General features: G+C 36.8%; 1 protein-coding gene across 1 annotated transcript; it reads left to right on the top strand.

Annotated features, from left to right (window-relative positions):
* Window positions 1-4,849: 4,849 nt before the first annotated feature.
* On the top strand, window positions 4,850-10,401 carry LOC139846510 (serine protease SPPA, chloroplastic). The gene is made up of 13 exons (XM_071835993.1): window positions 4,850-5,367; window positions 5,752-5,935; window positions 6,096-6,233; window positions 6,558-6,728; window positions 6,803-6,906; window positions 7,144-7,211; window positions 7,457-7,623; window positions 8,047-8,116; window positions 8,520-8,674; window positions 8,760-8,865; window positions 9,238-9,325; window positions 9,411-9,554; window positions 9,980-10,401. Exons 1-13 carry the CDS (start codon window positions 4,888-4,890, stop codon window positions 10,208-10,210), a joined length of 2,106 nt encoding a protein of 701 aa, XP_071692094.1. The 5' UTR covers window positions 4,850-4,887; the 3' UTR covers window positions 10,211-10,401.
* Window positions 10,402-11,773: the final 1,372 nt, after the last annotated feature.

Here is an 11,773-nt window from a genome sequence, read left to right as displayed (position 1 = left end):
CCCTGATTCTGCCAAAGAGAAAGAGTGGAAGAAATCAAACCGAAAAACTATTGGTCAGATCCGTCAATGGATTGATCATAGTGTCTTCCACCATGTTGCACAAGAGACAGACGCGTATGCCCTCTGGAAAAAATTGGAGGACATGTACCAGGCCAAGACTGCTCGAAATAAAGCCCGTTGATGAGGCGTTTAGTCAACATGAAGCTCAAAAGTGGAACTTCAGTTGCCGAGCATACCAATGAGTTCCAGAGCTTGGTCAACCAGTTATCATCTGTAGAGATGCCTCTTGGCGATGAAGTTCAAGTGCTATTGCTACTTAGTTCCCTTCCCGATAGTTGGGAAACACTGGTAGTAACACTTATCAACTCAGCCCCGAATGGCAAACTTATCATGTCAATGGTCAAGGATGCCCTATTCAGTGAAGAGGCAATGAGAAAGGACATGGACACAGATCAGACCCATGCCTTTATCACAGAGAATCGGGGGAGACAGCGAATGAATAGCAAAAACAAATGGAGAAGCAGAAGCAAGAGCAGGGGCAGGTCTGCTGATGGCAGAAAACCAATATATAAATGCCATCATTGTGGATTAGAAGGACATATGAAGAAGATCTGCTACAGATTGAAAGAGGAACAAGATCAAAGCAGTTCACAGTAAAAGAACAAGGGTGGAGAAACATTAGTTACTATCACTGGTGATGTCGCTTATTGTTCAACCCATGATGAGACATGCCTTCACGTCTCACGAGAAGATACGGAATGGGTGGTAGGTACTGCAGCTTCCTACCACGTGACTCTATACAAGGAATACTTCACAACATTCAGAGCTGGTGACTTTTGAGCTGTGAATATGGGAAATACCAGTTCCGCTGAGATTGTCAGAATTGGTGATGTCAAGATAAAAACAAGTTCCGGGAGCACAATCACTCTGAAGGATGTCCGCCATGTGCCAGATCTTCGGCTGAATTTACTTTCCGGAGTAACTCTCAATAAATAGGGCTATGATAGTCATTTTAGTAAAGGCACATGAAAATTGTCAAGAGGCGCTATGATAGTCGCTCGAGGACACATTTATGGCACACTATACAAAACTCGTGAAGATCTGCAGAGACAACCTTAATGTTGCAGAAAAGGAGGCTTCACAAAATTTATGGCACCAGAGACTCGGTCACATGAGTGAGAAAGGGTTGTCTACCCTAATAAAGAAGGAGCTTATCAATGTAGACAAGGACGCTGCACTAGATCCTTGCAATCATTGTTTGTTTGGTAAGAAACATAGAGTCTCGTTTAATTCCTCTTCAACGAGAAGATCAGAGTTACTCAGTCTGGTACACTCTTATGTTTGCGGTCCCTTGAAGGTTGAATCAATTGGCGACAATCGATACTTTCTGACGTTTATCGATGATGCTTCTCGAAAGGTGTGGGTATATTTCTTGCGGACGAAGGACCAGGTTTTCGATTACTTCAAACAGTTCCATGTCATGGTAGAACGTGAGACAGGAAAGAAGTTAAAGTGTCTTCGATCCGTCAACGGCGGTGAATACTCTTCCAGGCAGTTCGATGCCTATTGCAGATCATATGGCATCCGACATGAGAAGACGATCCCACGTACCCCTCAACACAATGGTATAGCAGAAAGAATGAACCGAACAATCATGGAACGTGTTCGGAGCATGCTAGTATGGCTAAGCTGCCAAAGCCATTCTGGGGAGAAGCAGTCAGAGCCGCATGTTACTTGATCAACCGATCTCCATCAGTACCACTGAATTTTGAAGTTCCGGAGAAACTTTGGTCTGGAAAGGATCCATCATACTCTCACTTAAGAGTATTTGGATGTTTGGCATACACACATGTATCCAAAGAGCTCAGACATAAGCTGGATGCAAGGACCACTCCATGCATATTCATAGGCTATGGATATGAAGAATTTGGATACAGATTATGGGATCCAAAGGAGAAAAAAGGTGATCAGAAGTAGGGACGTGGTGTTCCATGAAAGCCAGACAATAGAAGATATTGAAAAGCCCACAATATCTCAGAAATCAAATATTGCTGCTCAGGTGCCAGAGGCAACAACAGAATCATTCATGAGAAATGAATTTTCAGTGCAAGAAGAAATGCCAGAAGTAGAAGATAATGATGACGGTGCTGAGCAGGGGGAGCCACAACCCCATCTGCTAGACATTCCAGCACCATCACAAGGTCAAGATGATGGTGGATCTCCTCAGTATATTCCAGAAGTTCGTAGATCTGAACGAGGTCGGATTCCATCGAATAGATATCCGGAATCCAAGTACCTTCTACTTACTGAAGATGGAGAACCAGAGAGTTTCATGAAGCAGTATCTCATAAGGACAAAGAAAAATGGTTGCTCGCAATGCAGGATGAGATGGATTCTCTGCAGAAAAATCAGACTTATGAGATCGTAGAACTTCCACAAGGGAAGAAGGCACTGAAAAATAAATGGGTGTTCAAGCTGAAAAAGGATGGCAGCGGAAAAGTGGTGAAATACAAAGCACGGCTTGTAGTCAAAGGATTCCAACAGAAGAAAGGGATTGATTTTGACGAGATATTTTCACCAGTAGTCAAGATGACTTCAATTAGAGTCATACTTGGATTGGTCGCAAGTATGAACTTGGAGCTTGAACAGATGGATGTAAAGACAGTTTTTCTTCATGAAGATTTACATGAAGAAATTTACATGGAGCAGCCAGAAGGTTTTGAGGTTTCAGGAGATAATCTCGTATGCAAGCTGAATAAAAGTTTGTAAGGTTTAAAGCAGGCACCTAGGCAGTGGTACAAGAAGTTTGACTCATGCATGGTGAATCAAGGGTACAAGAAAACTGCAGCAGATGAATGTGTCTACATTCAGAAGTTTTCTGAAGGAAATTTCGTTGCTCTTCTACTATATGTAGACGATATTTTGATCGTAGGGAAAGACACAACGAAGATCAACCAGCTGAAGAAGGAACTCTCGAAGTCTTTTGACATGAAAGACTTAGGACAGGCTCAACAGATTTTGGGAATGCATATAACTCGAGACAGGAAGAATAGAAGGTTGTGGTTATCTCAGGAGAAGTATATTGAACGAGTGCTTTCACGTTTCAATATGAACAATGCCAAACCTGTTAGCATTCCCTTAGCCAACCATTTCAAGTTAAGTAAGAGATCATGTCCCTCATCCATGGAAGAGATCGGGGAGATGTCGTCAGTACCATATTCTTCAGCAGTTGGAAGTTTGATGTATGCAATGGTGTGTACGAGGCCCGATATTGCTCACGCAGTGGGAACAGTGAGTCGTTTTCTCTCTAACCCCGGAAAAGAGCATTGGAATGCGGTAAAATGGATTCTCATATATGTCTTTGTTACTGGGGAGCTGATCCAATCTTGAAAGGCTATACGGATGCTGATATGGCTGGAGATCTTGATAGTAGGAAATCTACTTCAGGATTCATTTACACTTTCGCAGGAGGAGCTGTTTCATGGCAGTCAAGATTACAGAAATGTGTTGCATTATCCACAACTGAAGCAGAATATATTGCTGCCGCAGAAGCTGTAAAAGAAATGTTATGGTTAAAGCGTTATCTTCAAGAATTTGGAATCAAGCAAAAGGAGTACAAGGTACATTGTGACAGTCAGAGTGCTCTAGATTTGAGCAAGAACTCCATGTACCATTCCCGTACAAAACATATTGATATTCTCTATCATTGGATACGCGAGGTAATTGATCGACAACTGTTGAGACTAGTGAAGATCCATACAAAGGAGAATCCTGCGGATATGTTGACAAAGGTGGTGACTCGAGAGAAATTGGAGTTATGCAGAGACATAACTGGAATGTTCGTGGATTCGGCTGGAGGGGGAGAATTGAAGGTTTCCAGCCTACAATCTAGAAGCCCACCTTCTAGATGTTCAAAGTAGCCTTCTTTGAACACCATTTGGAAGTAGCAAAGTTGAAAATGGTGAAGGCCGCCAACCTTCCTCGTTCACACCTATCTACCGCTATAAGATCTTAGCTATAAATAGAGGTGCAAACCTCAGTTGTAAATCATCCCAAAATCACTCAGAGAAGTGTAATCACAACCTAGAGAGTGTGTGTGAGTTTGAGAGTTTTTTTTTGTAAGAGTTTTGTAATACTCTGTAAATCTATTCTTGTAAGTAATAGAGTTATTTTCTCTCAATTTTGTATATCCCAACGTCCAGACGATCCTCTCTTCCTAACATTATATAGTGTCAAAATAGGAAAAAAAATTATAATTAAAGATAATATAATATAATATGTTATTTAAAATAAATTAAATAATAAATAAAAATAAAATGAATTAAATAATAAATTAGACATTGTAATTAAATACCATCATTTCTTCCCTTGTTAATGCTCTAAGGTTACAATGAGTTTAAATAATTGTAGCGTTAAAGCCGTTAGACCGTACATAACAACGCGTGTTGGTGTGTGTGTGTTGGCCCGCCACTAGCACACCACTAACAAGGCGTGTTGGTGTGTGTGTTGGCCGGCGTGCGTGCTTGGTGCACGGAGAAACAAGTGTGCGTGCAGTCATTTTTCCCCCTTTTAATTATATTTTTATCATATTTTTCACTCAACTTCCAATAAGATTTTAACACATCATCTAACACGTCACTCAACACTCTACCTCATTTTTTAACAGTTTACTAGCAGACCCATCAAACACTCAACTCCCACCAAACAACACGTCAAAACGCCCATCATTGTTAAAAATGGTCGTTAACATATATGAATGCAAACAAATCGTACTATCGTACCAGACTTATTAGAGGAAGAATTATATATATAAACAAATACATCGTTTATTAGAAAGAAAAAAAAAAATATAATTTCTTTTTTGAAGACGTGGTATATTTTCGATCCATGCTTCTTCCGTCACCTTCCGTCACTCTTCTATCTAATTCTCCCGCCGTTTATCCCACTCTTCCCAACCACCACAATCGGACCACCATGTCTAGGTTTATCACCACCACCGCCACCTTCATCAACATCTCTGCAGCTATCATCACCAAATCCCGTTCACCACTCCATTTCTATCCTACTCTTACTTACACTCATCTACCTAAATCTAACCGGACTATCTCAATTCGAGCTCTCAATTCCTCTTCTGACACCATAAACGACGACGTTTCTTCGGAAAATAAAATCGAATTGAAGTCCGAATTAGATACTAACGGCGGTTTAATAAGCAGTTACGATGATGATAAGTATCCTAGTGGTGAATTTGAGTTCGAAAATAGAGGTGTGTGGAAGGACCTTGTTGTTAAGTTACGGATGCTAATTGCGTATCCATGGCAACGTGTTCGTAAAGGCAGTGTTCTGAATTTAAAATTGCGTGGACAGGTGTTACAATTTTGCTCATTTTATTATAGGTTTATTAATATTAATTAACTGTATAATTAACATGTATAGTTATAGTTATAGTTATATATGTTTGTAACTTTGTATCATCTCTTATTATAAAAACTGTTAGGTAGAAGATCATACTACAGACTTTAATTGAAACCTATAGTTTATAATCTGAACATTGATCTTTATGGAACTATTAGGTAGAATCCACACAAGTTAAAACTGGAATTTGAAACTAATTAGCCTAGTTTGGCTGAGAGTTGATCGATATGAACGTTTGATTCATGTATCCGATACCGCTTGATTCTACATTATTATGCGTATTTGAGTAAGAGGATTAGATAATGAAGCTACTTTTATTACTGTTGGCGGTTTCAGATATCGGATCAGGTGAAGACTCGTTTCTCTTCAGGATTATCCTTGCCTCAAATATGTGAAAACTTAATAAAGGCTGCATATGATCCTCGTATATCTGGTGTTTATCTTCACATTGAAACTCTGAACTGTGGATGGGGTAAGATTGAAGAAATTCGAAGGCACATATTGGATTTTAGAAAGTCAGGTAGTTTTATCCATTATAAGTTATATAATCTTGATGAATGTACACAATTTACCCTGTATAAAGAGGCTACTCTATTCATATTGCCTTATTATGGTATACTATTATCTGATTTCAACTATCAAATCTGTATACATGTATTAACATTGAAAATTAACTTTAGGAAAGTTCATTGTTGGTTATGCACCTGCATGGGGTGAAAAGGAGTATTACCTTGGATGTGCCTGTGAAGAGCTGTATGCCCCTCCAAGTGCTTATTTTTCGTTGTATGGTTTAACTGCTCAAGCACAATTTCTTGGAGGTCAGTAGCCAACTTTGCATATCACATTTCAGCTCAAACTGTATATTAGTCAACAACAATAAATGTGCAATTGACTTTGTTATTGGTGCTTCTTAATTTTGTTAGTGCTTCATTATGCTTATTAGCAAGTTCATTTTCACATAAGCTATAGCTATGTTGAATTGATACTTAACGATTGCAAGTAATCAGTTTATATACAAATGCCAAACTACTTATCTATAGTGACAGTGTAGTTTCACATAGATTTGCAATTACATGTATATACGTATGCATATTTGATTTCAAGATCAAGTTTGAAAGCTAACCAGAGTGGTTTGCATAAAGGTGTACTTGAGAAAGTAGGCGTGCAACCACAAGTGCAGAGGATTGGTAAATATAAGAGTGCTGGTGATCAGTTAACTCGCAAGAATATATCTGAAGAAAATCGTGAGGTGCTTACTACATTGGTAGATAACATCTATGGGAATTGGGTCGATAAGATTTCTCGAGCCAAAGGTAATTCGTTTTTCTAGCATGTCTTGATGAATTGGGAATTTTGGAATAATTGATTTGGTTTGCTCGTTTTACAGGAAAGAAAAAGGAAGATATTGAGAATTTTATTAATGAAGGAGTTTACCAAATACAAAAGTTGAAAGAAGATGGATGGATAACCGATATAAAGTATGATGATGAGGTATACACAGGAAAAGAACATGTCCAAACTACTTTTCTAGGAATGGAACATAATTCTTCCTATTTTTTTTTAGATTTTGGAGTTGAAAATGTAAAAAGCTTGATTATTGATGGTTTTGGTATGCACTTTCATCTACTGTGAAGGTTGTTTTAGTGCAGCATAGACCCAACTCCTTTTTCTCTTTTTGGATAGATGTAGCATTGCAGATATATTGCTGGTAATGTTTAACCTTTTCAGGTTATGTCTATGTTGAAAACGAAATTGGGCATTGCAGGGGAGAAAAAACTCCCGGTTGTTGATTACAAGTAATAATCTTTATTATATAGTCTTCATTGTTCCAGAATTTGCCAATTGCTCCCTTTTGCTTGCATTGCTATTTCCATGTAGCTCATGCTCATCTTTTAACATTCAGATGACAGTGAACCACTTAAAATTACTTTTTTTTAATGATTCTGTATACACAACCTATCTTTTTTTTAACAGCATTAGATATTATCTATTTATATGCTTTGATCATATAACTTATTGATAATTGTTTTTCTTGTTGCAGGAAATACTCAAAAGTTAAGAAGTGGACTGTGGGATTATCTGGTGGCAGGGATAAAATAGCAGTAATTAGGGCCTCCGGTAGCATTAGTCGCGTACGAGGGCCTTTTAGTTCACCTAGTTCAGGCATCATTGCCGAGCAATTTATCGAAAAAATTCGCACTGTTAAAGGTATGTAAAAGTTGAAAGGGTATGTAAAAGTTGTACAGTTTCTCTGATCTTGGAAAGGTGTATCGTTAAGGACCCAATTGAAGTCCTAGAAGTAGTAATATGTGTTTGGGTTCTCGTAATACAGTTTTTCTGGCCAAAGTTTATAAAATATTTTTTATAATTAGATGTCAAATATGATTACTTTAAATTATTCCTTTAGTAATGTATCTGTTTGTTTAAGTATATTGAACTAGAGGGTTTTATGCATTTGAAATACACTTTGGACCTCTTAACATCCATTTGACCGTTAATTTCTAAGCTAATCATATTGATTTTATCTGTTTGATATGTTAAAGATAAAAATACAGACCAATAAACCAATTGAAATTTAAATGGTGTGAAATTGCTTTCTCTTGTTTATGGACTATTCTTATTTCATTTCAGAGTCCAAGAGATACAAGGCTGTAATCATCCGAATTGATAGCCCCGGGGGTGATGCTCTTGCTTCTGACTTGTAAGTCGTTCTCTATATTGACCAAAAAAGCATAATTATATATGGGGCAGTTTCATATATACCCAACTTAAGTTGGGTAATATCATATATTCCCAAACATGCTTTAAAAACTTGTACTCTACGCATTAAACACTTGGGTCTTTTTTTTTTTTTTTTTTTTGGATATATGATATAACCCAACTTAACCTGGGTATATATGAAATTGTCCCATATTCATATAGTTCACCTTTATATGCACTTATCTGCATGTAACATTTACAAATCTTGGTTGCTAAGTGATGTTTATATTCTTATTTTTAAATCAAAAGCTGTAGTAAATTTGAAAAAGATTAGACGAAGTAAGTGAAAATGTTAAAAGACAGTTGAATTTCTCAGGTGGTTAGCTTTTTCTGTTTTTGTGCAGGATGTGGAGGGAAATCAGACTATTGGCTGAATCTAAGCCTGTGGTTGCATCAATGGTTGACGTGGCAGCTAGTGGAGGATACTATATGGCCATGGCAGCACAGGCTATAGTCTCAGAGAACCTTACTTTGACTGGTTCAATTGGTGTTGTCACAGGTTTATTACTGTATTGTTTTAATTTGTTTTTCTTGAAAATTTTGGCTTTTTCTAGGTTGTACGCTTAATATTGTTTTTATTTCAGGAAAATTCAATTTGGGGAAGCTATATGAAAGGATCGGTTTCAACAAGGAAATTATATCGAAGGGACGTTTTGCTGAACTGACTGCTGCCGACCAACGACCATTCAGGTGAGAAGATCTTCAACTTTTTGGATGTTCATAACTGGAACTACTCATATCTGAAGGTGGAGATTTCGACCCATTCACTTATAAATGGGTTGATCTGGGATATTATTTATTGTGACAACATTGTTTCTGTTATCATACAACACTTAACATGAAGAAAGAAATCTGAGAAAAATAGCTTTTCGGGCCAATCTGACCCAACACAGTCTGTAGCTAAAAGTTACATGTTTTAGCCTGTCACCTTACCCGCCTAATTTTTCTTATCTCCATAGTTCAATTATTTCCTGCAGTCAACAATTTGTTCATTAGCAAATTATGGTTGCTTTTGTATTTTTATAATTTATGATTCTAACTTCTTTGCAAACTTGTGTGCAGACCTGATGAAGAGAAACTATTTGCAGAATCTGCTCAGAATGCGTATCAACAATTTCGTAACAAGGCAGCACTTTCAAGATCAATGAGTGTACGTCATTACGTAAATTAAATACTTAAATATATTTAGTTATTTTCTTTTCTAAGCAATTAGTGATCAAGCTATTATACTGCAGGCCGATAAGATGGAAGAGTTTGCTCAAGGGAGAGTATGGACCGGAAACGATGCTGCATCACGGGGTTTAGTTGATGCAATTGGAGGGTTTTCGCGGGCTGTTGCTATAGCAAAACACAAGGCCAATATACCTCAGGATAAGAAGGTTAGTAAAATAATTATGATTTGAACCACACATTATACCATACCTGGCAAACGGGTCAGGTTGGGTATGTTTGGGAAACATGAAAAACAGTTTTAGGTCAAAACGGGTCATGGGTCAAACAGGTCAAAGTTTCAAATGGGTCCAAACGGGCCAGGTTGGGTAACGAGTCAAAATAGGTCATGGATTAAACAGGTCAAATGGGTCAAACAAGTCAGGTCGGGTTGAGACCCATTTTTCAGAGGTGGTAATTCAACTCATGCATAGGTAAAAAAAATTTATAACCTAGGTAATACAGAAATTAGTCAAAATGGGCGATGGGTCGACAGAGTTTACTCAAAGCTATAATCTGTAATGCTCTTAACTTGCTTGGTAACAAGAAACATAACCTGGTTTATTTTTTTTAACGATTTTCTGATTCTCTCTAGGTTACATTGGTTGAGTTGTCAAAATCATCACCGTCATTACCAGAAATTCTGAGTGGCATAGGGAGCTCAGTCATTGGAATAGACGCAACATTAAAGCAATTGATGGATGGGTTAACTCTCGGTGATGGGGTGCAAGCTCGTATGGACGGAATCATGTTTCAAAGGTCCGAAGGGTCTTCATTTGCAAACCCTATTTTCAATCTGCTAAAAGACTACTTGAGTTCTTTGTGATCGTCGGAGCATATATTTTTTATTTATACCAGTGGATGCGGAAACCGCAATACCATACTTCAATGGTATAGTCGCATTTGACGTCACATTCAACAGTTATTATAATTATATACTATATACTATACTATATATAATTGAAACCAAAGAAAACTAGATTTAATTGGATACAAGGCTTTATATGTTTTTGACCATATGTATGTATTGTTTCACTGTGTTATCGTTATGCAAAGTTCTCAGTCCTCACTTTCATATGGGTCCACCTGCATTGATCCAATTGCTAAAGAGTAGATTTGAGCAACCGAGCAAAAGTTAACTAAACCCGAGTCAAGAGCAACTAGATCAAGGAAACGATCTTCCAACACAAACAACAAACAAGTACAAATGCAACCACCTAAATCGAAACTAATAAACCAAGTAACAAACTGAAAACGCCTGAACAAACTAGTCCATTAATAGCAATCCAAGTTTTTTATGGGCACACATTTTTTTGAGTTATTAAGGCAGTCTTGTTAAGGGTTTTCTGTTTAGAGAACTAGTCCATAAATAGCAACCCAATCGGCCCAAGGCATAGGCCCAATTATAATGTTTAATCAGATAAAACCCTACCTGTATAAATCGTTTCACCTCATTGCAGCTGCAATTCATTTCGGCCGTTAGGGTTTTAATCGTTTTCTTTCTTTCAATCACACCTCTTTGTCTAGATCTATCTATATGTATATATTAATATTATTAATTATTAATATTATTATTAGATACGGAGTAATATATAATATACCAGCTCTATATATACTAGGAATTACAAATTGTTGTTGTAATAATTCTTCCACCGTAAGCATCTAATTTATATATCCAAATTTATATTTATTGAAGGCGTAATTTATGTTACGTGTTTTTAGTTCATATATGATACTATAGAATTCCTTTTTAATAAATAAATTTGTTAGCTATATGTTCCAGTATGATTAATAGTAGTGGTTGTTACTTTGAATTTGTTATAGAAAATAGGAGTGTATCGTGTTATTTTTGTTAATTAGCAGGAGAAAACGGTAGATGTAGATTAAGTATAACGTATTATTCTATCCTATTTTATGATTATTACTTAGGGTGCGTTTGATAAAACTGAATGGTTTAACACTGAATGGTTCAGAGTCCTTAACCATTCAAAAGCTCTGAATCAGTATAATTCTGAATGAAAATTAAGTGTTTGATGATAGTTCTAAATCAACACTCTGAATGAGTTAAAATTATCATTCTAACCTTGTGTATGATCTATGTTGTTTTTATGAACGATATTATTTTGGTATACTTTTAAAATTCATAAACATTAAATAAAATATAAAACACACTCCGTAACAAATAACAATAACAATGTATATATAATATATAAGTAACTTAACTCAAAATATGCAAAATAACAACACTGTTAGCATGTGCCAATTATATAGATACAAGGTGAACTTGTGGGCATAGTTCTTCAACCTTGAATGGCCAATTATCTCTAGCTAGATCAAGTAAAAATACAATCAGTAAAAAAAACATCCATAATTAAATATAAGGCAGCCT

Source organism: Rutidosis leptorrhynchoides, chromosome 5 (assembly GCF_046630445.1).
Source record: "Rutidosis leptorrhynchoides isolate AG116_Rl617_1_P2 chromosome 5, CSIRO_AGI_Rlap_v1, whole genome shotgun sequence".
NCBI lineage: Eukaryota > Viridiplantae > Streptophyta > Magnoliopsida > Asterales > Asteraceae > Rutidosis > Rutidosis leptorrhynchoides.
This window is presented reverse-complemented; position numbering and strand designations above follow the sequence as displayed.